Below are 27,200 nucleotides of genomic sequence, written 5' to 3' on the forward strand. Positions count from 1 at the left end.
ACATGTACCTGTGATTATATGGATCATGGTACTAACACTAACCATCCTATTAACACACTTGATACAGTTTGATTTTATAGTAAACAATGGATGGAGCTGTACTCCATTTGCTTCTGGAAAGATTTCTTCCTAATATCACAGGGATTTTGTCCTGATTTCTATCAATTTCTTTTACACAAATAAAAGGAATATGCCCATTAAAGAAATTTAATTCATGTCAGTTGTAGTTATATAGCTCCTATAACAATGGACATTGTCACAAAACAGCTATACAGACATCTCTAATGAGCAAGCCAGAGGTGATGGTGACATCGAAACACCCTGAGATGACATGAGGAAGAAACCTTGAGAGGAACCAGACAAAAAGGAACTAATTTTCTTTTGGATGTCACCAGCTTATGAGTCATAACCCTGCAGCTGTATGCTACAAAATCAGGCAGTACTGAATGTGTTGAAATAATCTTCAGTGTGAACTACTAGTTTGTGAAAAATTTGGACTGACCTGAATGGCAAGGTTCCAGTTACTTTGTGGGCAGTTACAGGAGACCCTAAAACTAGCTGCTAATATTAATCATATACCAAATATTGTTCAGCATCTACAGCAAAGCTGGAAATTGTAAGTATACATATTTGCTGGAATAAGCAATCCTGACAGTACCTGCGACTTTACAAAAACAAGACTAGATATACACAGTGCTTTATGAATTTCTCTCACTCACTCATTTTCTACCGCTTATCCAAACTACCTCGGGTCACGGGGAGCCTGTGCCTATCTCAGGTGTCATTGGGCATCAAGGCAGGATACACCCTGGAAGGAGTGCCAACCCATCGCAGGGCACACACACTCTCATTCACTCACACACTACGGACAATTTCCAGAGATGCCAATCAACCTACCATGCATGTCTTTGGACCGGGGGAGGAGACCGGAGTACCCGGAGGAAACCCCCGAGGCACGGGGAGAACATGCAAACTCCACACACACAAGGCGGAGGCGGGAATCGAACCCCCAAACCTGGAGGTGTGAGGCGATCGTGCTAACCACTAAGCCACCGTGCCCTCCCGCTTTATGAATTTATTTATCGTTATTTGCTTTATTTTAATGTTATCTAGATTATATTACTATATTAAATGCCGGTAAAAATATACATGTTGGTCTTAAGTAAATTGCTGCAAGAGACAAGGAGTGAAGATTTAGGGTTTTTTTTAATTAAACAAACTACACAAATCTGTGCTTGTGTTTCATCTAACAGAAGTGAACAACTCCATTAAAAAAAAAATTCACACAAAACAGAAAAAGTTAATTAAATTCTTGTGCATGTCTGGAAGCTCTGAAGTCTGAGCACGGATTTAAAGGCCTTGTCTCCATGTTGGGATTGCCCTGTGATAGACAGATTACACATGTGAACACAACATTTGCATGGCATTAATACAGAATACAGGAATTAATGTGTCACACAGATGCTGAAATTAACATGTAAAAACACAGACAGGTGACAAGTTTAACAGGAGAAACTTTGCTGCCATGGTGGTTTTGTGCCCAACTGTTTCATTATACGGAATACAAATCAGTAGATGAAATATCTTATCCTGATGGGAGCTCTCACTTCTGTTCAGGCTCACTGAATGCTTTGATGAGTCTACAAAAGTCTAGGTCAGCCATGAAACTTAACCTAGAATGAAACATGGATCCATCAGTCATGATTTACCATCTATGTGACTTCAGACTAAACAGCTGGGCATGGCCTCTGCGAAGGGAAAAGAGATTTACCACTTTACCCTCCTCCTCTTCTGCAGCACCCAGCTATATCTACTTTGGCATGAGGACATGGTTGCTCTTGCTTTACCTTTTGCAGCAGCAGCTTGCTTCTTATACATCTTGATTGAGCAGACTAAACAGAACTGAGAACCACTAGTCCGTCAAGACCAAACCCGCTTACGCTTCCTTCCCATCAATAAACGTTGGTTCAATTTAGTTCATGATGTATTGTCATAAAGTAAATCATACATTTCTCACTGAAACTGAACTATTAAGTTTTTGGAGTGACATTTAACATAACTCTCAGCATCACTACCATCAAAAACCAACTGAGAGTAGAATGATTTTCGTTCCTAAGGTACAGTTCCAGAGTTCCAGTCAAATCTTTTCTAGTTTGTGGTAAAGCTGTTCTGATGGCTTGCTGTGGTCCAACACCTTTATGTTACTGAGTTTTCCTTTAGGGGGACACGGTGGCTTAGTGGATAGCACGTTCGCCTCACACCTCCAGGGTTGGGGGTTCGATTCCCGCCTCCGCCTTGTGTGTGTGGAGTTTTCATGTTCTCCCCGTGCCTCGGGGGTTTCCTCCGGGTACTCCGGTTTCCTCCCCCGGTCCAAAGACATGCATGGTAGGTAGATTGGCATCTCTGAAAAATTGTCCATAGTGTGTGATTGCGTGAGTGAACGAGAGTGTGTGTGCGCGCCCTGCGATGGGTTGGCACTCCGTCCAGGGTGTATCCTGCCTTGATGCCCGATGAGATAGCCTGAGATAGGCACAGGCTCCCCGTGACCCGAAGTAGTTCGGATAAGCGGTAGAAAATGAGTGAGTGAGAGAGAGTTTTCCTTTAATTTGTCACATGTCTGTCATCATTAGATGAGTCATACTCAAGATCCTGTTGAAGCTTCTCTTTTAAAACCAAAGCTTTGTGCTCACTTTGTCATTATTTGGGATAATTCACCTATACTACTTATTGGACCTGTCTGACTTGAAATTTAGATGAGAATGGTAGGAACTGGTTTGTTATACTTAAAAAGCAACAGCTAGGAGCAAAGGTTTTTACACCCCGAACAGCTGTTGATCCTCCAAGTGATATATTGAAAGCATTTAAATTCAAATATACTTTTATTGTGAGTCTCTGGCTGTTTTCTTCAGAGTCTCTCCACAGTGAAGGGAAAGACATGTTACAGCTTGTCTCCACCACTGAAAGCCATGACAGTTTTCAGTTTCCACTCTTGATCAGAGATACAACAGTCAGAGTTTGATGAGGGTGAACTTTTGATTGGGATAATCATGTCATGATGCAATTTGTGAAATTAAGGCAAAAGCTTTACTTGTGGCTTGTATAAACATATTAATGAATAAATCCATACCTATGAAACATGTGATAAACAGGTCCACCTCCTGTTGGCCCAATCTCTTTGGTGCGTTCTTCCCATCCTTTGGTTGGTTTCCAGAGTCTTGATGGATCTCGGCTAATGTGGCCTTCAACCTGCATAAAACAGCAGCAGCAGCACAACCATCAGCGAAGGTTGCTTAAAATTTCACTTGACTATTGTTGCGGCAAACCGCCCGTCATCCCGCCTTCCCTCATTAGTACCAGGTGAAACGAATCCGCTATCTGTTGCGTGTGCCTGGGCCAGATAAGGCAGCGCATTGTTGCTATTATTGGTATGCACCGGGAATTGACACTACGGCAAAAAGCAGTGCTGACATGAGTATTAGAAAAATGAGTATTAGAGCTTGATATCAAACACTGTGAGGGTGCGGGTACTCACCAAAGAACTCTGAAGTGACAGCCGGTAAGCTGAAGCTCTGCTGGCTAAAGAACGCTGTGTGTTCTCATGCATGCTGTAATGGTAACTGCTACCAGAGTGAATGAATGTAGCATCTGAAGCATCTGAATGTAGCATCTGATGACGCTCTGAAGATCGCGCTTTTGGTTTGAGTAACGTATCTTCAATTCATGAGGTGTTTGTGTAGTGGGTTAAAATGTCTTTGTATAAGTTCATGTTTTGGTTAACAATTAGGGTTTGTTAATTATTTACGTAAATTTGATTTACTTGAATTTGATTTAAGTTTGCCTGATTTAATTTGGTAATTCATGATTTGGATAGTTTAAATACTTTAAATACTATAAAATATTGCTTACATATAAAAGACTTAGGTGATCTGACTATATAATTAAATATATATTTTTTAAATTATTAAAATAGCAATTAATTGATTAATATGGTTAAAAGCACAGGTTATTTCATAGTCTTTGTAGTTAGAATCCAGTAAATTCATTCATTCATTCATTTTCTACCGCTTATCCGAACTACCTCGGGTCACGGGGAGCCTGTGCCTATCTCAGGCGTCATTGGGCATCAAGGCAGGATACACCCTGGAAGGAGTGCCAACCCATCGCAGGGCACACACACTCTCATTCACTCACACACTACGGACAATTTCCAGAGATGCCAATCAACCTACCATGCATGTCTTTGGACCGGGGGAGGAAACCGGAGTACCCGGTGGAAACAGAATCCAGTAAATTAATCTATACAAATGTGTTAAAGCTATTACAATCTATTTATTCTGTACTTAAAATGTAAAGTTAAAGACATTTGAATGTAATTTATTGTTATTGAGCTGTGTAATATCTACCAGCTTTAACTTAATGGGAGATATCTATTAACTCCTATGTGCAATATAGTCAACCTTTCACTTCAAGCCACAAAAGTCATGGAGGCAAATGAGGAGGTGGAGGCTGCTTTTAGCATGGAGGGTGAGGCTGAGTTGGATGAAGAGGATGTGCCAGCATTAAGTTCACAACAAAAGGCTGACCTAGAGAAGACTGCAAGAGAATGTGATCAGAAACTGAAGGAGGGTAAAGATCTAATTCTGAAGACTCTCTGGGCCAGTTTTGGGAATCCCCAAATGTCCCTGGCTTTCCAAGTGGCAGAGGAGGAATGTGACCGGGTCTTTTCTGTTCAACCTTGTGCGAATCTGGAAGCATACTGTATGACATCATGCTGAGCCAGCTGGGAGAATTGGTTAAAGCTGCAAGAGAAGCGCATATCTGGTGGAATCATTGGGCCCCTTCTGCTGAGCAAAAAGACTAACAGCCATCTGAGGGAGCTTGAGGTTTGTCTCCCCCAAGCTGGTTTCCAGAAAGTCTGAATTTATTCAAGATTCAAGCAGGATTCTGAGAGAAGCAGGTACAGTTCACAGTTCACCAAAGACAGCCATCAAGTTGAAACCTACTTCCTTTCTCAAGTTTGCTGGAAGCAAACGTGATTTTCACCGCTGGAGGAAGGAGTGGGAAGCTCTGCAGAGGCAAGGCGAACCAACCGGGTCAAAAGAGGTGAAGAAATTTCAGCTGCTGGATAGTCTTGATGAAAAGTGGCAATAGAGTTTTGACTGACAGCTTATAGTAGAGCAGAAGAAATATTCTGTGTCCTGGAGAATCGTTTTGGGAATAGAGCTGCTATTGCCCTCGAAATTGTGGAAGAGTTGCAAGCCACCAATAAGAGGTAACCAAACCAGGAAAATAGTGGAGCTGATTCAAACGGTTGAAAAGGTCCTGTATGACCTAAGTGAGCTTGGAGACACCGGTGCCATGAAGAATTCCTTGGTGACAAAATCCATTGAGAGCAAACTCCCGGAGTCACTAAAGAAAGAATGGCTGGTTTATATTGCTGGTGAGAAAAATGCTGTTGCACCACACACTCGTTTCGACAAGCTCCTTGAATTCCTCAAAGAGCAGGAGACAATATATGAGCAGCTTGTTATGTCATATTTCAAATGTGTTTGATGTTAGTCGGTCCTTTGACAAGCTTTCAAATAAATTATAAATTGTACCTTCAAAGGGGTGATATGGATGGATGGTAGACAGGCGGGTAGGATAGCAGATAGGCAAACAGGCAGGCAGGCAAGGTGGCAAACATGAATAAACAAGGATGCTCCAATAGCTTAGAAATGATTAGCAGGCAAGATGGTTAAAGTGGTACAAATTATATACAATGAGAGATCAAACAAACTAAAATATCTCCAAAATCCAAGAGGCTTGTAAAGAACTATATGCCTCTAACCTCTTTCCTTTGTTCTCTAGATTAAACGAAAGGGTGAGTGGCGGCCATCTTAACTTTAAGGCCCTCTCAAGCTCTATCAAACTAAAAGTCCTATTCAAAATAAAAGTATCAAATAAAGGGTATGGGTGCTCCTATAGCACGTATTACCATTTTACCTTTAACCAAAAAAAGGCCCTTACATATCCTGCCCTTTATAGCTACCGCGGGAAGCAAGCTATTAATCAAATCAAATGCAAATTCTCTAAAGAGCCATGATCTATTTACAAATTACAATTTATCGTATGCAAATAATCAGTGTATGCATGTGAGTGAGTTTATGCACGTGCGCAATCCACATTGGCCTAGTCAACTTTAGGTTGCTGGCCTTCTACCAGCAAGGAGATCTTGCTGACGGGTCTCTGAAGTTGGCTTGTTTGGGTTTGAAGTCGCACACTGCGAACCAAGCCTTGAGAATCAGGGAGGGCTTCAGTGACTCGGGCTAACATCCATGATCCTCGTGGTGCGGCGACATCTGCTACCAGTACAATGTCTCCTTGTTGAAAGTTGCGTCTGACGCGGGCCCACTTTTGCCGCGTCTGCAGAAGAGGTAGATATTCTTTGACCCAGCGCTTCCAGAACAGATCGGCAATGTACTGCACTTGCCTTCAGCAGCGTCTGACATACAAATCTTCCTTTACAAACAATCCTGGAGGTAACACAGGCTGAAACTTAAGCTGTAAAAGATGATTGAGTGTTAGTGGCTCTAAATCATTTGGATTGTCAGAGATTGTTGTAAGTGGACGGCTATTAAGAATGGCCTCAATTTCGCACATCACTGTTTGAAGGCCTTCATCATCCAAACGTTGATGGCTGGTTACCAACAGTAATATTTTCTTGACCATGCGAATGAGCCTCTCCCATATCCCTCCATAATGAGCACCATAGGGAGGATTGAAGGTCCATTTCACACCCTTTTGAAGTAAACTTTGTTCTATCTGCTGTAAGTTCCAAGATTTCAGGGCTTCTTTCAGTTCCCTTTCAGTGGAGACAAGGTTTGTCAGACTGTAACTCAGACACTTGCCCTCTTCTAGCGATGAAACGTCTGAATGCGTGTATGCAGGAGTTAGTATCAAGCGATTGTGCAGCTTCCAGATGTATTGCAAGGCTGGCAAGATCACTCCATGGCTGACTGATAGCACATATGAACCAGTTTTCGCTTTTCCTTTTCTTGTGACCATTGTGTGTCTGCTTTGATCCATTCCTATCTTGTGTTTTTTAGCCAGCTCCAACAGGATAGACTTTAAACCATGCCACTGCTTTCTTAAGCTTTGCCCACGTTTGAGAAGTAAGTCATCAGATAAGTAGTGGGGTCACAGCTGTCCTTTACAGCCACATTTAGTGTGATAACTTTTCTTAATTCAGGATCATCTGGGGAGAGAACAAGCTCAGATGGAGGGTCTGGCCAGCAATCAGGTGATTTCTTTAAGAAATCTGGACCACTGATCCAGGACTGACCTTTCAGAAATGTATCAATATGCTGTCCCCGTGAAGCACAGTCAGCAGGATTTAGTTTTGTGCCTATGCATTTCCACTGAGACACCTCCGATGCACCTCTGATGACATGGTTTGAAATCTTCTGTTTTCATTCCGTATATACCTCAAAACAGTCATGCTATCTGTCCAAAACAGAGACCTTTCCATTTCCATATGCATTTCCTCAGATAGCATTTTGTCTATACGTACTGCCAGTACTGCAGCAGTAAGCTCCATTCGTGGTGTGGTCATCAGTTTTAATGGGGCATTGTCCCGTGCTTGTCCCATCAAAAAGGCAACATGAATCTTGTTGCTGTTGCTTGTCAGCTTAAGGTAAGTGACTGTGCCATACCCAGTGTCACACGCATCACAGAAGTGGTGCATCTGGGCCGTTTTGACAGTTCCAAAATTGTCCGGGACAAAACAACGTCTAACTTTGAACTCCCTCACTTTAGGACGATCTTGCCACCATCTCTTCCAGGTTTGGACATGGACCTCTGAAAACTCTTCATCCCATCCTATGTTCTGCTTGCATAACTCCTGTAGAATGCACTTTGCTGGAAAGGTGATGGGTGCAAGAAATCCAAGTGGATCATATATGGAGCTGACCATAGAGAGAATTCCCCGTCTGCTGGTTGGACACTCTTTGATGATTACCTGGAATGTGAAGGCATCTTCCTTGATACACCATTGCACACCCAGTGCTCTTTCAATGGGCAGATCCTCAATGTCAAGGTTAAGATTTTGTACATCCTTTGCCCTTTCAGACTCTGGAATGGAGGCTAAGACAGCTTTGTTATTACTAATCCATTTGGTTAATTTGAACCCTCCAGTCGCACAGAGTAAGCTCAATTCTTTACAGAGTTTGATGGCATGATTCTCTGAATCAACAGCCTTTAGCAAGTCATCTACATAAAAGTTATTCTTAACGGTTCTTGTCGTTTCAGCTGAAAAGCTCCATTTGTTATCCTCAGCTGTACTCCTTAACGCATAACTTGCTGAACTGGCTGATGACGTTGCACCGAAAAGATGTACAACCATCCTGTATTCTTTCAGTGGCTGAGTGATGTCCCCATTTGGCCACCAGAGGAAACGTAGGAAGTTCACATGTTGAGGCGAGACTTTCACCTGATGGTACATTTTTTCCACATCAGCCATGATGGCAATTTTGCCTTGGCGAAAGCAGACTAAAACTCCAACTTCAGTGTTTGTAATGTTTGGACCTTGAATGAGCTCAATATTCAGTGAGGCCCCCTGATATGCTGCAGAACAGTCAAATACCACGCGCAAGCTACCCTTCTTATGGTGAAACACACCATGATGGGTATGTACCACACCTTTCCATTTTCTTGATTCAGCTGGTTTTGGGATACAAGTTCAGCATGTCCACTGGATATCACTGTTTCCATAAAGGCCCTGTATTCCTTGTGAAAGTCACTGTTCCTCTGAAACTTTCTCTTTAGTGCCAATGTCTTTTGTTCTGGCAGGTGACGGTTGTTTGGCATTGTAAGATTATCCTTCTTGAATGGTAAAGGCAGTTGATAATGTCCATTAATAATTTCAGCAGAGCTGTCCATAATCTGCATAAATTTGCCGTCTTCCACTGACATTTGTTTATTCTCATCAAACCTCTTCTCTGGGAAATCATGGTTGTATTGCTGAATCAGAAGCTCACTCAGTTTGTTGACATGAATTCGATTTGCATAAACATGCCTTTGACCTTGCTTATTAATATATGCATCCGCACTATGAAGAAATCCATTTACCACTCAACCTAGCAGTGTCTTTATAGCAAAGGGTCCATTACCCTGGCTATTGATAATTCTCCAAGGTTCCATAAACTTGGGTGCATTTATTCCTATGAGAAGGTCAACTTCCGCATCAATGTTGGGTATTTGAACATCCTGAAGATAAGGCCATTTTTGCAGATCTTCTTGTCTAGGGAAGTGTTCCCTATTAACTGGAATTTCCTGCTGAGTGTTTCTGGTAATTCTATGAAATCATTTCCTTCTAAAGCACAAACTTCTAGGCCCTTGATGACCAGGGTGTTAACATACTTCTCCCATTGTGCGCAAAAGTATTTGTTGTTGCTTGCCCACTGGATTCAATCTTCTTCCAAGCTGTTCTGTGCAAAAAAGTTGCAGAGTTCCCAGGGTCTAGGAAAGCATATGTCTGAACTATGCGGTTTGAGTTATTCAGTTTGACTCGAACTGGGACAATTGCAAAGGTGCAGTGCTCATTATTATGTTCAAATGCCTCTGCTTTCAGTGAAACCAGCCCATTGCTCACTGTTTTTCCAGGATCCCTGCCTGAATCATCTGAAGAATTCTGAACTTTCATTTCATTCTGGAATACGTGAACATGTTTGCCTATTTTTGCAGTTTCGACTCATGTGCCCTTTAACCAGACAACCAAAGCAAATACCTTTAGTCTTCAAAAGATCAACCCTTCCATTATGAGACCTTTTTAGCAATTCTTGACATGACACAATCCCATGCTCATTATCACAGACAGGACAGAGTTTTGGCAGACTGGATGCTTTGGGCACTTGCACAGCATTCTCTACATTAGAACGCTCTGCAGTGTTCTCTGGCACTACAGCTACAGTTGTGGCAAAACTGGTCCCTTTGCTCTTATGCTTTAAACTCAAAACGGATTTAGTGATGGTGGACTTTGGTGGCCCTTTGGATGCTGAGGCATCTTGAAAGTTTCCAAAAATGGGGTCTTGTAGAATCCTGGCCTGTCTTTACAGGAAGTTAACAAGATCTCCAAATGATGCCTTTGCTCCTGATTTTCTTTTATATCATAAGCGTGTGTTCTCCATTTTTCTCTAATCTTGTATGGTACCTTGGAGATAAGAAGCCTCATATTTGATGGCAAATTTAATTCATCCATGTACCTCAAAGTACGCATTAAATTGCAACAGCCACGAAGAAAGAGTGTGTAATTCTGTAGAGCCTCATCATTGTCTGATGGGATGCTATTCCAGTTTAAGGCTTTGTCTATGTAAGCACTTGTAATCTTAAACTCATCTCCAAAATGAAGTTCCAGTAACCTCTTTGCCTCCGCATACCCCTGTCTGCACCCATATGAAGGCAACTTCTAACCAACTCCTTTGGCTGGCCAGAGGTGAATTGTTCAAGGTAGTAAAGCCTGTCTTGGCTGCTGCTGGTGTTATTTTCAATGCGGTGTTCAAATGCTTGCATGAATGGTCTAAAACTGAGAGGTTCTCCATTGAAAACACGCAGATCTCTAGTTGGCAATGAATTCACCCTTTGCTGCTGCACAATAAGATCAGCAATAGCAGCCATACTAATGTTGCCTGAGGTTGAAGGTGCAAGTGGTAGGGAAGTGCCTTTGTCAACTTGACTGTTTCGTGTCAGCTGCATCGTTTGAACTCACCTCTCAATCCTCTGTGGCCGTGTGTCTTGTGTTAAGGGTCTTTGCAGTGGTGTTTTGGGAATGCCAGAAATTTGAGCATATTCTACAGGTGATGGTTCTGATGGAAGACCTCCCTTAACTCTTTCATACTGGCTTTCCAGATATGCATTCATGCCATCTCCTGCTGAGTCTGAAGATTCTGTTGATGTGAGTTTAGAACTCATTGGTTGAGTGTTGATATTCTGTAACACCTGTATTTTGGCATCAGCTGCAGCCAATTCTGTTTCAAGTTCAACTCTTTCTATTGCATTTTACACTTCAATTCTTTGTCTTTCCAGGGCATGTTTTTCCAGAAGTGATTGGCTGCGTCGCAGCAGGGCTGCTTTTTCAGCTTCAGCCTTTAGACGAGCAGAAGACACTGATGAAGATTTGGAAGCATGGCTAGCAGAACATGGAGGTCCTATTCTACTGGCCGACACATTAGATATGCTGTCCAAAGGGGAAATCACTGGCTGTGATTCACTTTGATCACCTTTCCATATGTCTACCTCCTTTAGAAATATTTCAAACGTTTGCATCTTTGGTTCGTACCACTCATTATTGCCACTTTTCCTTTCATCTTCATTAAGTAGCACTTGCACAGACTGGTGAGCATCTTTAAAAGCATTTAATGCCACATTTAACTGTTCAAGGCCTGTGTTAACAGTTTTAATATCTCCACTCTTCATTAATTCCTTCAGTTCATTCATTCTACGGGTACACACCCCAAGTTTTCCTCTGCGGGTTGCACAGAGCGCATTAAATTTGTCATCAGCCATATTTTAAGTTTAATTAACAAAGGATTAAATATTCTTCAAATCTATGAAGTCTGTGATCTGTTCCAATAACCACTTCAAAATTCAACAATAGAGCACTCTAATGGTGAATCAACTTCAAAGCTTTGGCTCTCTCAAAGTTCCAAAAAAAAAAAGGCCAAACTTCTTCAATTCCAAAACATTATGCTTCAATTGCAGTCAACAAGGGATTCCATGATTTCCAAACACTTCAAATAAGTCCAGTGTGAATAATAGCAAAGTTCTTTACCTTTGTTATGTCATATTTCAAATGTGTTTGATGTTAGTCGGTCCTTTGACAAGCTTTCAAATAAATTATAAATTGTACCTTCGAAGGGGTGATATGGATGGATGGTAGACAGGCGTGTAGGATAGGAGATAGGCAGGCAAGCAGACAGGCAGACAGGCAGGCAGGCAAGGTGGCAAACATGAATAAACAAGGATGCTCCAATAGCTTAGAAATGATTAGCAGGCAAGATGGTTAAAGTGGTACAAATTATATACAATGAGAGATCAAACAAACTAAAATATCTCCAAAATCCAAAAGGCTTGTAAAGAATTATATGCCTCTAACCTCTTTCCTTTGTTCTCTAGATTAAACTAAACGGCGGTCATCTTACCTTTAAGGCCCTCTCAAGCTCTATCAAACTAAAAGTCCTATTCAAAATAAAAGTATCAAATAAAGGGTATGGGTGCTCCTATAGCACGTATTACCATTTTACCTTTAACCAAAAAAAATGGCTCTTACACAGCTGGAGCAGTTAAGAGAAGATGAACCAAGCAGGAAGGAGACCAGGTCTGACCTGAGGCATGCCAGAACAAGAGCCACCAAAGTGAGCAGTGACCCAGCAGGTTGTATTGTCTGTGGAGACAGCAAACACAAGATGAAGCTGTATTTCTGCAAAAAATTTAAGACCCTGAAACCTTCAGAGAGAAAGGATGTGGTAAGGAGGCTCAGAGCATGCAACAGGTGTCTGGAAACCCATGATAGTGGTGCATACTGCAAAACCACTTACTTGTGCAGAAATGTGTAATGCAAAGACCAGCAAACCCCCAAGCACCATTATTACTTGTGTCCATATGCTGAAACCAAAAGTAATCCCCAGAGAAGAACAAAGTCTGGCTCAGTGAGAGGCTGAAAGTGCCGGACCTTTTGCCAGTGAGTCTCAGAAGGAGCTCCTCTCCAAGCTGTTACCTGAATTGGCTCAGCAGTGTTGAGATGCATTCTGCAATGCAGCATCCAGGACCTCCAACTCAGTGGCAAGTGAGCAGGGGCTACTAGCAGAAAGTGGTTTGCATGAATTTCCAGTTATCATGATGCTATTGCAAGTAACAGCCAATGCTGGACAAAAAGTTGGAACCTTAAAGCTGCTAATGTATTAAACCTTCGAAGCGAAGATGTCACTCTGGTGGTCCATGGAGTTGGTGGGATGAAGGTATCAGTTGAAACCAAGCGGTACCTGCTGAAGATCAGAGTTAGCACCCCCAGAGGTACTTTTAAGTCACACCAGTTAGTGTGTTATGGACTCGACACTATTGCAGAGATCCATTGGCATGTGAGAAGAAGCTGCAAAGAATATTCCCTGACATTCCACTGCATGAACTGGTAAGACCCCAAGAAATCTAACTCCTTATAAGCCACAAGAAAGGACAGCTGGTGCCCCCAGAAGATTGGTGCAGTTGGAGATCTTGTCCTCTGGGGAAAACTATTGGAGGTACTCACCCTGACCTTTTTGAAGAGCTTGCTGTAACTGCACATATGTCAAAAACTCATTTTGCACGTTCAATGAGGACTGCGGCAGTCAAGTACAAAGAGTTCACCTGTAAAAGTCCAGCTACTCATCAGTCTCCTGTGTATCCTGCTGCTCAATCAAGCACTGCAGCCATCAAGCGAGATTTCCTGGAATGGCGGAAGTGGGAAAGTATCGGAGCCGCTTGTGAGCCCAAGTGTGGAGGTTGTCGCTGCGGAAATTGCCAGCCAGGGGGAAAAGAAATGACACTTGCTGAAGAAAGAGAAGTCGAAATGGTGAAAAATGGCTTAACATATGTAAATGGAGATGAGCACTGTGAGGAACCACACTGGCATGCTAAATACCCATGGACAGAGGATCCAGCTTCCCTGCCAAACAGAAGGGCTGTCGAATCTGTCCATCTGCACAGATTCCTCTGGCGTGACTCTGGAAAAGATGAAATTGAAGAATATGCCATAACAAGGGTAAATATTGGAGACAAACCAGCAGGCTGTATTGCTCAACTGACCATGCCAGAGACCGCAAACATTGACAACATTCTGACTTTCCACAACAGTATGGATGAACTGAAGGTTATCACATTGAATGTTGAGCAGATCCTAAAAGCTGGTGGATTCCACATAAAGCCCTGGGTCTACTCTAATCAAAGTGGGAGGAAAGAGTCCAGAGACAAAGACTATGTTCTTACCAAATCAGCCTACAGAAGATGATAATAAAGTCCTTGGCCTTGGATACATGGTACAAGATGACAAGCTCCACATCATGATCTCTGTGAATTTCTCAAAGAAGAGGAGGAAAATGAGACTTGGCCAAGATTTATTAAAAGGACAGGTGAGATCACAAGCACCAAATCCACTCACCAGAAGTTAACTATGGCCCAACTAAGGATACCTGGGATGCAGCTTTGTCGGAGGGGCACCGAAAGGATGCAATCAAGCTTCTGGAAGAGTATGTGGAGCTGGGTCAAGTAAAGTTCATCAGATCCCTGACACCTCTAGACACCGCCATTGAACCCATTGGTGTCACTTTCTCTGATGGCAGTGAACAGGCGTATGGAGCAGTGTTGAATCTATGTTGGAGCTGCCGTCAAGGTACAACTGTGAGGCTTCTTGAATCTAAGGCCAATCTGACCCCCCTTGACCATAAGGGCGATGCCGTAAAAGCGGAGGTGTGCGGAGCTGTCTTTGCTGCCCGATTAAAAAAATACTTCCAAAGACATTGCAGGGTCCCAGTTGAGAAGTGGTATCATCTTGTTGACAGTCAGACCATCTTAGGAGCAGTGCAACGTGAAAGTTATTGTTACAAGACTTTCTTTGCAAATCAAATTGGAGAGATTCAAAGCAGCACCAACGTCCATGATTGATATTTTATTAAAATTAATATTGCAGACATCATCACGAGAGGAGCTGGCCCAAAAGATTTGGATGAAGACTCAGTGGCAGGCAGGTCCAAAGTTCCTCAGTCTACCAGTGAATGAGTGGCCAATTAAATCTGCTAAAGATGTTGCTGCTGCAGTCAGAGAAAACATCACTAAGATCCAGAAGAAAACTTTTGTCACCGTACTTACCAGAGCTCAGTTGAAGAATCAACAGCCGGAAGAAAATCAGAGTTTAATTCAGACGGAGATACAAACCCAAGTCAATTGCTTTTGGAGATCCTGGAGCCAACTTGCTGGTCCAAACCTGCTTGTGAGTAACACTTGGCACACAGCAGAGGGGAATGTTGCCGCTGGAGACATTGTGTGAATATGCAATCAAAATGCGTTAAGAGGGCAGTTTAAGCTCGGAAGAGTCATCAGTGTAAACTCCGATCCAAAGGGCATCGTAAGGGATGTAAAGGTTCGGGTGTCTCCAAACCACTATGTTCCTGTCCAGAATTCAACGGTCAAAGAATCTGCGTCCTGTGAAGGGAAGAGGGTCTGTCAAGGTACCTTGCTGCATAGAGACGTTAGACGCCTTGTTGTTCTCCCAATTGAGGAGCAGATGAGGAAAGAGTAAAGTCTACAAAATGGCACGGTTGCTAAGCTGTGCGATCTTCCAAGGGAACTATGAAAGATCGAGTGGGAGGTGTTGCGGCAAACTGTCCGTCACCCCGCCTTCCCTCATTAGTACCAGGTGAAACGAATCTGCAATCTGTTGCGCCTGCCTGGGCCGGATAAGGCAGCGCATTGTTGCTATTATTGGTATGCACCAGGAATTGACGCTACGGCAAAGAGCAGCACTGACTTAAAGTAAAAATGAGTATTAGAGCTTGATATTAAACGCTGTGCGGGCGCGGGTACTCACTAAAAAACTCTGAAGTGACAGCCGGTAAGCTGAAGCTCTGCTGGCTAAAGAACGCTGTGCATTGTCATGCGTGCTATAATAGTAACTGCTACCAGAGTGAATTAAAGGTGCGGAGTACGTTGTTTGAGAAATGCTTCAGAAAACTGAGTTGTTCGGGCAAGCAAAACAAAATCAAAACAAATGTGTAGCCAATGAGCAGAAAGGGGCATGTGCATGTGTGACATTAGCAGAAAGCAATTGAAACATTGACGTGGTGGATAAAAACAAAGAAAGAAGGTAAGGAAAGGCTTACAATAAGGCAAGAAGTAGGACCCGTGTTAATATAGGATCAGCTTTCCAGCGCTGGAGAGAACTGAAAGAGCGGGAAGGCCAGCGATGGGACGCCAAGGGACTTAAGTGAAGTTGGCCGTATATTCACAGATTCGAATTTCCCAAGTCAATAACTCCTCAGCTAAATGCTGTTACTACACAAATAACACCACTTTTCTATCATAGTAAATGTAGAGAGGCAGCTACAACCCAATTTTCTTCAAAATCAGCTTTCCTCCACGGTGGACAAAATACTTTGGTCTCTATGTGCGGACGACTGAGAGACAGATTCCAAGGGACCGTTTACAAAGTGCAAAACCCGAAAAGTGAATACTACAATAACGTCAATAACTTCACTGTAATACACTGTACTGTCACCAAATTCAGCTCAAACATCACTGATGTCCTGAAAGTTATACTACAACACTTATTTTGGGAAAATGTCTTTTTGTATATTCTTTATGATTTTTTAATATGAAAATAATTCCATAACGTGACTATTACGGAAATGAAATTCAATAACTTCACTGTAATACACTGTACTGACCTGTGTTACTATAACCTGATAGTTAAACTACAACACTTATTTGGGGGAAATGTGTTTTAGGTTTGGGGGAATTATTTTCATTTTTAAAAAATCATAAAAATGATACAAAAACACATTTCCCCCAAATAAGTGTTGTAGTATAACTATCAGGACATTGGTGATGTGTGAGCTGAATTTGGTGACAGTACAGGGTATTACAGTGAAGTGAATCTGTGAATATGCGGCCAACTTTACTTAAGACGCTGAGGTTGCTTTTTTCCTTCTCGATAGGTGAGTAATGTTGGTTTTGCTTTGTTTCACAGAACTAATATATGCCGTCCTTTGCATGATTATGCTTGTGTGTCATTTTTGCTTGTTTGTTTACCTGCAATCGTATTGTTCTTCCCTTCAGCTATGATAAAGACACATTTCTTTCCGTTAGTTGCCTAGGTTACGCATGTACGTGTGAGTGGAGCTATCAATACAGGGGTGGGACCCATTTGGGTTAGGGGCGTGTTTGTTTTGGTGATTTCAAATGTCAACATTGGCTTTCAAACAATGTACACCTCACCTTTAATGTGAGATATTTACCAACTCCTATGTGCAATATAGTGGGCCTGGTGATATATTCATGGTTTAAATGGTTCATTAACTTAAGGTACTGATGTTCTGTGTAAAAGTTATAATTAAGTCATGTTGAACCTCTTAATTTATGCATTTTATTGGGCTTGCTGGTGATTTACACTGTTTGTATGTTTATGCCTTTAAAGGTTTTTCACCTATATAGCTTAATGCTATAACAAATAAATGGATGAAAGAAATTCACAAGGCCTAATCATTGAGTGGAATCCAGTTTAATTCTTCAAATAGTGAGACCTACTGTATCTTCAAGTGTGAGAAAGCGCACAGTTAGACAAAACACTTGCCAACTATTTATTTCCATTGAACTGTCACCTTCTCTTTTAGTTTAGCTTGCTTCTTCAGCCGTTCCACTTGCTCCTCCTCTTTACCCTGCCTTTCGTGCAGTTTTGTCTCTAGCTTGTGTAGATCCTAACCAGAGAAACAAAGCTTCATTCTTATGTTCTGAGATTTTAGAAAATCAAAACCACAACTGCAGTGTGTTCTCTCTAATCTCACCCTCTCTTGAAAACGTTTGATGCCTGCAGCAGCCAGTCTCCTCTTCTCCTCCACCTCTGCTCGCTCATGCTCTTCCTTCTCCAGCATTCTCCGCTCCTCCTCTTCTCTCCTCTCCCTGATGCGGGCCTCCACAGCGAGTTTGACCTCCTGCTTCCTCCGCCTCTCCTCCTTTAGTCTTTTGCTGTGCAGCACCTCTTCCCTGATTCTCTGCTCCTCCTTCTGTTCTTGCTCCAGTTTCTGCTGCTTCCTCCAGGCCTCCAGACGGAGTGCTGTCTCCCGCCGCTCTTCTTCCTGTTTGAGATGCTGGGCTTCCGCTAGAGTGACTTCTTGCTCTTTTCTTACAGCTTCCTCATCCTGGTGTTCCTGTTGCACACGAGCTTCTCGTTCTCTCTGCCGTTCTGATCTCCATTTCTGGATAGCCTATTAATTAAGGTAAATTTTAGCACTGTTTTCAATAGGTCACATATCAAGTGCTTGATTAAGGTTTTTACAAGGCTAAAACATATGAAAACATAAAGGGCTAAACTACAATAGACTGGAAATAGCTCTCATAACATCAGCTAGCCGGGTACAACTCAATCCACCATGGTATAACTATTCTAATCCTTCATAATTATATTATAAATCCTGTATAATTATCATGTTTTTATGGTTTTTTTGTGTATCTGAAACAATAATATTTATAATATTAATAATGTAATGTGCTGTGGAATCCAAACTTTTTCTGTCTTTGACCAAATCTGCATACTAACAGCACATCACGGCAGAACTCAGTAGAACTTTTCTCATTTGTTCGGCAGTAAACTATTTGCATGCTGACATTTATTAAAAATAATTATTTATTTAAAAATAAATTAAACATAATTTATTAATAATTAAAATAATTATTAAACTAGTTTTCCCACATTTTCTAAAATGTTGTACTAATCTATTATATTTAGGCTGTCAGAGGTGCTAATATACTGTACACCAATTCCCTTGTCCAGAGTGACTTACATTTTTGTCTTATTTTATACAACTGAGCAATTGATGGTTAAGGGCCTTGATCAAAGGAGGGGCAGCTTGGTAGTGCTGGGATTTGAGCCCACAACCTTCTGATCAGTAGTTCAGTAGTAGTAACACCTTAACACTAAGCTGCCACAAGATACCCCAAGTTAATAATTAGGAAGCAGGAAAAATGGGTGTAAGGGCCAAATTGTGATGGCTAGAAGATTGTTTATTAATCCCATTCCCATGCATATGCATATACCTCAATTTCCCCCTAAAAACGTGGCCACTCCAACAGTTTCACAGTTATTGTACACCACAATATTAAATTTTGTAATGAATTTTAGCTCCTACTATTCAATTCTAAACAAAACTAGTAATTTAAACTTTCATTCCATAATCAAGACAAAGCATTTACTGAGGATAAACACACACCTTGTGAAAATTACAGGAAATGTTCATTTTGAAACTGGAATCAATATTACTTCCTTTTTAACAACACAAAATAGTGAAAAAGTCCACAGTGAACACATACCTCTTTCTTCTTTTCCTGGAGATGGCACATTTCTTGATACCAGTCCTCGTGCAATCTTATATCCTCCTCGTTCTTGCCTGGTAAGTAGAGTTTAACCTCAGACCTGTAGGAGGGTTTTCCACGGTGCTTGGTCCAAACTTTTAGGAAACTCTGATGGTCATATTGGTCCCAGCCTCCCAATTTCCCTCCAGTCTGCTGCAGGAATGTCTCCAAAGCCAACACATCTACAGGAAACTCCTGTTTTTTTTTTGTGGCTATGCCATGACTGGTAACTATAGGAAACTCACTGTCCTTCTCTATAACCAATGTCCAAGAGTCAATCTTCCTTTCAAAGGCCCATATCTCTTGCCAACAAGTCCTTTCCTCCTGTAAGAGCTCCTCAAAACTGAATAAAAATAAGTAAACAATGTGTTTTTACACTTTAGGTGCAAGTTAATTTATTTTTCCACAAAATTTTAATACCTTTTATGCTGCTGTTCTTTGAAAATGTTGATGGAGTGTTCGATCTCACTCATGATGTCTTTCAGTTTTTCAATCACTGAAATTTAAAGAGAGAGAGAACCTTGCTCTAAAAAAATAGTTGATCAAGTCTACGTTTATGTATGAATAAAAATCTTCTATATTTGTAGTTTTACATATCGAAAATACCTGTTTTCATTAGAAAATTACTTACAATTGGGAGATGGCTTCACATCCATCAGCTGCCCCTGGAATCTGTACACACCATTTCTCATTTTTTGTATATGTTGCTGTACTTTCAGAGCTTCAATAAAACAGACAGAATGGATATGAAGAGATTGCATAAAAACACATAGGATGTAAGGAATTGAATTTTACCTCCTCTGGTTGAAAAAAAAATAGTATTGCAGGCAGAGCATATACTGTGATACCAACAGTATGTCGGTACAAACAGCACATATCTTACAGAATGCACTAGAACTGAACTGTTTATTTGTGTAGCTACAAGAAAAGCAGGGAGGAGGTGGAAGTTAAACCCTACTGATTTATTTATTTATTTTTGAACTTTGTTGGTGTCATAAAAATCAGAAGCTGTCATTATCATTTCACACAAACTATATACAGTACATACACATATTTTATATATACACACACATATATACATGTATACATATATACATATATATGTGTGCGTGTGTGTGAGACATGTTTCTATTTCAGCAGTAGTTACATTGAAACAGTTACTACAGCCACTACGTAGCTACACTTTGATTAATAACGTTTTGACAGAGCAAAAATAAACAACATTTTTGTTCATACTGTCATTTAATAAATAAATGAAAAACAAGTAGATTTATAAATGAACTTGGACCTGTGGATTTTTTTTTTTTTTCAGGTATAAAAAAGTTCCCCGTTTCCAAAAGGACTGAGAAGATTTGTTCTTATCGTGTACAAGCTTAGCGTCTTTGGCAGAGCTTCTATTGCAATTTATTCACAGACATTTATCTAAATTATTATACTGAATGCAGCTCATTAGCTCAGAGCTTAAGGACACTTCTCAACTTTATGTACATTAGATCAGTCATATATTCTGTATTCCTATTTAATACTCATACTGTCTATATCATCTCACATTGTCTTGTATAGTCCGTATTGTCTTGTCTTGTATAGTATAGTGTTATTTATGTCTGTATTTCTGAGAGTCACAAACAGCTGGAACCAAATTCCTTGTGTGTGTTAACACACTTGGCCAATAAACCTGAAATTTTAGCATAGAAAGGTGTGTTTCTGGGATTTCTCTTTTTATTTACCCTTTCTGATCTAATTAGATACTGGACAACGAGTCTTAAAAATAAAATTAATAAATAAATAGGGGTCACGGTGGCTTATTGGTTAGCACGTTTGCCTCACACCTCCAGGGTTGGGGGTTCGATTCCCGCCTCCGCCTTGTGTGTGTGGAGTTTGCATGTTCTCCCCGTGCCTCGGGGGTTTCCTCCGGGTACTCCGGTTTCCTCCACCGGTCCAAAGACATGCATGGTAGGTTGATTGGCATCTCTGGAAAATTGTCCGTAGTGTGTGATTGCGTGAGTGAATGAGAGTGTGTGTGCCCTGCGACGGGTTGGCACTCCGTCCAGGGTGTATCCTGCCTTGATGCCCGATGACGCCCGAGATAGGCACAGGCTCCCCGTGACCCGAGGTAGTTCGGATAAGCCAGGGGCAACCGTAAACACCCAAAGAGCCATTTGGACCCGTTTCCCACAGAAAAAAAACCACAGGGAGCCACAAAACCCTTTTCACATCTAAAATGAAGATAACACTGCATATATCGTTTTTTACCATTATGGAAAGTATAGAAAAAACTAGTGTGTTGCATTTATGAAATCAATGAACTGTTACCGAGTAAACGAAATTTTATTTCTGCAAGCAAACAAAAATATAAGCAAACAGTTTGAACTAATCTTAACAAAAAAGACGCCGAGTTGAAGGTTACTTTCAAATAAAATGTCCAATGTCTAATTGAGTCCTCTTCGTATTCATGACATCAAAATTTTAACACTTAAGTAATGTTGGTCGCATATTCACAGATTGGAGTTTCCCGAGTCAATAACTCCTGAGCTAAACGCTCTTATTACACAAATAACACCTCTTTTTTTATAGTAGTAATGTAGAGAGTCAGCTACAATCCAATTTTTCCTCAAAATCAGCTTTCCTCCGTGGTGAACAAAATACATAAGTCTCTATGTGCAAACGGCTGAGAAACAGATTCCAAGAGACCGTCTGCAAAGTGCAAAAACCCGAAAAGCGAATACAAAAAAAAACAGTCAATAACTTCACTGTAATACACTGTACTGTGAAGTTATTGATTTTTTTTTATCATGAAAAATCATAAAAATGATACAAAAAGACATTTCTCCCAAATAAGTGTTGTAGTATAACTATCAGGACATCAGTGATGTGTGAGCAGGTGACAGTACAGTGTATTACAGTGAAGTGATTGACTGTTTTTTGTATTCGCTTTTCGGGTTTTGCACTTTGCAGACGGTCCCTTGGAATCTGTCTCAGGTGTTCGCACATGGAGACTTGTGTATTTTGTCCACCGCGGAGGAAAGCTGATTTTGAGAAAAACTAAATATGACGCATATTTTGAGCAACAAAAAAATTAAACACGGTTTATCTTAATGTTACAAGAGCATAATTTTTTTTAAAAACTAACTAACTAAAATAATATAAATTTAAATTAAATATTTATTTTCCAAATCTACAGGGAGCCGCAGCAGTGGTATAAAAGAGCCACTTGCGGCTCCGGAGCCGCGGGTTGCCGACCCCTGGGATAAGCGGTAGAAAATGAAAGAAAGAATGAATGAATGAATAAATAAATAAATAAATAAATAAATAATGGGAAAATAAATAAATGATGAAATCAGAATATTTAATGACGACTATACAGATAACTATATGTTTATTCTCAAAACAGATGCATCTCCTCTCTCCATGGGTCTGGTCACATACAAACAAACACTTTTTACAAATGAACAATATAAAGCAACATTGCAGTGTAAAGGAAAACATAGCTTACTTTCAGCCTTGAGTTCCATGTTCAGCTTGTTTTCATACTCCTCTAATTCACAGAAACAAGCTCGAAGGCCATTCCACCTCCTGTGCTTGTTATTCGATGCTCTCTCTTTTTCATGTTTATTAACCCTGCAGAGACATTTATGCACTAAAGGAGTTATTTTTAAATCAAAATGTGTACCGTTTCATACACTGTCGTGTTTACTCACAACTTTCTTAGGTGTTCAGCTTTTCGTAGAAAGTCTGCTGTATTCGCTACAGCCATGTTTCCATCGGAGCGTTGCATTTCACAACGTATTGTATTGCACTTTATCAATTATAACTTATTCTTTCTTTTTTAACTTTAATGTTTTTTTTTGTTATGTTTTGAAGGCGCTTAGTCAAAACGTCTGTCAACAAAATTCTAGTTCGGTGACAGAATCAAGTGCTACTGCGGAATCTCAAATAGCGCTTTACTCCCTACTTAGGTGCCCTACGTAGGGCCTCTGATGCTGGTGTCTACACCCAGAATAGTGCACTTTATTTTCGTCTCAAATCAATTCAGGACTTCATCGGGGCAGCGGGTGTTTCATTTCTAAACGCCTGTGATTCTGGGAAGTAAATTAAAACCACGGAGAGAGATATATTGTTTATGTATTTTTAGTAATCGACATACGTTTTATGAAATAAATGAACATAAATACAGTACTCATTTGTGTGTGTTTGTTTGTTTGAAATGCTTGTTGTCAAGGAGGCCATCTTGGATTTTGAATATCAAACTTTATGCAATAGAGGACTACAACCAAATAGCAACAAAGATGCATAGTTCTTATGGCAGCTTTCCTTTCTCTGCATGTACCATAAAATTCCCATATTTATCAACCTGTCAAAGACAAATAAAATAAATAAAATCAGCATTATGTGTGGATCTGTGATGGAGATTTACATTGGTTAGCCAAAACATTAACTATTGTGTGGGTCCCCATTGTCACTAAAAGAGCTCTGATCTCTGAAGGTGTGCTGTGGTTTTGGGAACCAAGCTGTTAGCAGCATATCCTATTTGTGGAACTGAGGCCTCCATGGAGGAAACTTGTTTGTCCTGCACATCCCACAGTAGCTCTGACGGATTAAAAGCTGGGGAATCCAATCACTCATGCTCCTCAAACCATTCTTGTGAATGGCAGGGTGCCTTATCCTGCTGAAAGTGTCCACCGTCTTTAAGGAACACCATTACCACTTTGGGATTTAACTGGTTTGCGAGAATTATTAGGTAGGCGGTGTGTGTCAAAGTAACATCCACGTGAATGACAGGACCCACTGCCTTCTACCTATAGTGCAACCTGGTGCCATATCTTTATTAGGTGAACAACAAGCACACATCTATCTATCCACTATAGTTATGATGCTCACATGCACATTACAGGTGCATTACATTACCAGTCTGTGGCTATGCAGCCCCATATAAACCAAGCTGTGATGCACTGTTGTACCATAGTTGCTCCTCTGTGGGTTTAGATCAGACAGGCTAACATTCACTTCCCACACGCATCAATGAACCTTGGTTGCCCATGACCCTGTTACCAATTCACCAGTTTTAGTTTCTTGGAACTCTTTTGGTAAGTACTAACCATTATATACTGGGAACATCCCATAAGAACTGCTGTTTTGAAGATGTGCTGACCAAGTTGTCTAGCCACACAGTTTGACCCTAGTGATTGGCAAGATCCTTACACAAGCCCATTTTTCCTGTTTCCAGCACATCAACTTCTAGAACTAACTGTTCACTGTTCACTAACTGTTAGTGGTTAGCACGTTTGCCTCACACCTCTAGGGTCGGGGTTCGATTCCCGCCTCCACCTTGTGTGTGTGGAGTTTGCATGTTCTCCCCATGCCTCGGGGGTTTCCTCCGGGTACTCCGGTTTCCTCCACCGGTCCAAAGACATGCATGGTAGGTTGATTGGCATCTCTGGAAAATTGTCCGTCGTGTGTGATTGTGTGAGTGAATGTGTGTGTGTGCGCTCTGCGATGGGTTGGCACTCCGTCCAGGGTGTATCCTGCCTTGATGCCCAATGACGCCTGAGATAGGCACAGGCTCCCCGTGACCCGAGGTAGTTCGGATAAGCGGTAGAAGATGAATGAATGAATGAATGAATGTGCAAAATCAAATATAGATGTGCAAATTAAAATATAAATGAGTACTTGTAAACAATGTAAGAATAGGGTTTGTTCTGTGTATGTTAGGTGTGTCATCAGATGTATGTTAAGTGTTCATCAGATTGATTGCCTGAGGCAATCGACCAGATGGCAACAGTTCAAAGAGTGAGTGTGCTGGATGTGAGGCGTCCAGAGTGATTTTCTTTGCCCTTTTGCTCACTCTGGAGAAGTACAGATCTTGGAGAGTGGGGAGAGTTGTGGCAATGATTCGCTCAACAGTCCGGACTACCCTCTGTAGTCTCCTGAGGTCGGACTGGGTAGCTGAGCTGAACCAAACAGTCACTGAGGTGCAGAAGATGGATTCAATGATTGCAGTGTAGAACTGTTTCCTGTGGCAGGTTGACCTTCCTCAGCTGGCAAAGGAAGTACAACCTCTGCTGAGCCTTTTTCACAATTGAGTCAATGTGAATGTCCCACTTCAGGTCCTGGGAAATTGTGGTTCCCAGGAATCTGAATGACTCCACTGCTGTAACAATGCTGTCCATGATGGTGAGTGGGGGAGAGCAGGGGGGTTTCTCCTGAAGTCCACGATCATCTCCACTGTCTTGAGCATGTTCAGCTAAGCATTGTTGCAGACCATGTACACGCTTTCATAGAAACAGTATTCACTAATGGCTGTGGCCGCTTTCAGTAGGAAAATGCACCCTGCCACAAAGCAAAAATGGTTCAGGAATGGTTTGAGAAGCACAACAATGAGTTTGCGGTGTTAATTTGGCCTCCAAAATTTCTCAGATCTTAAATCCAACTGAGCATCTGTGGGATTTGCTGAACAAACAAGTACAATCCATGGTGGCCCCATCTCGCAAATTACATGACTTAAAGGATCTGCTGCTAACTCTCTTAGTGCCAGATACCACAGCATATCTCCAGGGGTCTAGTGGAGTCCATGCCTCAATGGGTCAGGACTGATTTGGCAGCAAAAGGCAGACCAACATAACATTAGGAAGGTGGTCATAATGTTATCTGATCGGTGTGTGTGTGTATACTGTATATACTATATATATGTTATATTACATGTATATATTACATGTACATGTTATATTATATGTACATATACATATATCTATATGTACATTATATGTACGAAAATATATGTTATGTTGATTATATATATAAAATACACACACACACACATACATACATACATACATACACACACATATATAAACATATAGCAATTGTAATCCTTTAGAACCAAGACTGCATGAGTGTAACAAACTAATCAGAGGAAAGCTAAGAATAGAAAGAGCCATTACTGGGAGAAGATATTTAGGATGTTCTATCCCCTTGATATGAAGACATAATTATCCCTGACACCAAAATAGCAACGGTTCCTGTGGACACAGAGCAGGACTCAGAGAAAGTGTGAGCTGCGGAAACAGCAAGTGCTACAATTAAAGAAACAGGACATGGAATATCAATAGGATGGCGTTCCAATAGTGTTCTTTTATTATTTATATGAAGATGATTTGTAGCTAATTTCCTACTTAAAATTCTAATATGGTATGTTGTTTTTGTCTTTATCATATTGCCTTATAGCTTTCTACATGTTTAGAATGAATCATAATTTTATTTATTTATTTACATACTGGTACTCTAACTCTCTGGGTGTACATGTTAGTGATGGCGAAGCTGCTGTTTTATGATGTGACCAAGATTGATCATGCCATGTGTCAAAGCAGAGACTGCCCTAAAAGCTGACAATAGATGTGTGAATCCTGGGCTGTTCCAATACATGTTACATTATATAGCCAAAGGTATCTGAACACCTGGCCATAACACCCATATGTGGGTCTTCAACTGCTCCCACAAAGTTGTAAACATATGACTACCTGCTGTGTCTTTGTATTACGTAGCATTCCAATTTCTTTTCACTTGACCTAATAGGCCTAGCCCAAACCTGCACCAGCATAACAATGCTGGAAAAGGGGCATAATAGACATGGTTTGCAGGTGTGCTGTAGAAGATCTAAAGTGGCATGCACCAAGCCCTGACTGCAAAGCCTTTTCAAAGAAATTGGACTGCCGACTATGCACCAATTCTCTTATAGCAGGGGGTGTGGTAGCTTAAAGGCGTTAGACTACTGATCCGGAGGTAGATAAAGACCAAATGTAAATCGCTCTGGATAAGGGAGTCTCTCAAATGCTGTAAATGTTATGGCTGTGATCACAAATCCCCCCCAATCACACACTAAAATCTAGTGGGAATCCTTCCCAGAGAAGTGGAAGCTGTTCAAGTAGCAAAGGGAAACAACTCACTATTATCCACTGGTTTTGTTATGTTGTGTTCAATTCTCATGTGTCTGTATAGTGTAGGTGTGTGTAGTGGTTACTTCTTTAGTTTTGAATTGAACTGAATTTTGGGTGCAATAAACTTCTATTAACTTTGTA

General features: G+C 41.1%; 1 protein-coding gene across 1 annotated transcript; it reads right to left on the reverse strand.

Annotated features, from left to right (window-relative positions):
- Positions 1 to 1,248: 1,248 nt before the first annotated feature.
- LOC132853958 (coiled-coil domain-containing protein 112) lies at positions 1,249 to 23,053 on the reverse strand. The gene is made up of 9 exons (XM_060882042.1): positions 22,827 to 23,053; positions 22,622 to 22,746; positions 19,760 to 19,849; positions 19,549 to 19,624; positions 19,087 to 19,471; positions 17,565 to 17,984; positions 17,382 to 17,477; positions 3,128 to 3,246; positions 1,249 to 1,381 (listed from the first exon to the last, which is right to left on the reverse strand). Exons 1-9 carry the CDS (start codon positions 22,901 to 22,903, stop codon positions 1,351 to 1,353), a joined length of 1,419 nt encoding a protein of 472 aa, XP_060738025.1. The 5' UTR covers positions 22,904 to 23,053; the 3' UTR covers positions 1,249 to 1,350.
- Positions 23,054 to 27,200: the final 4,147 nt, after the last annotated feature.

This window comes from Tachysurus vachellii, chromosome 11 (assembly GCF_030014155.1).
Source record: "Tachysurus vachellii isolate PV-2020 chromosome 11, HZAU_Pvac_v1, whole genome shotgun sequence".
NCBI lineage: Eukaryota > Metazoa > Chordata > Actinopteri > Siluriformes > Bagridae > Tachysurus > Tachysurus vachellii.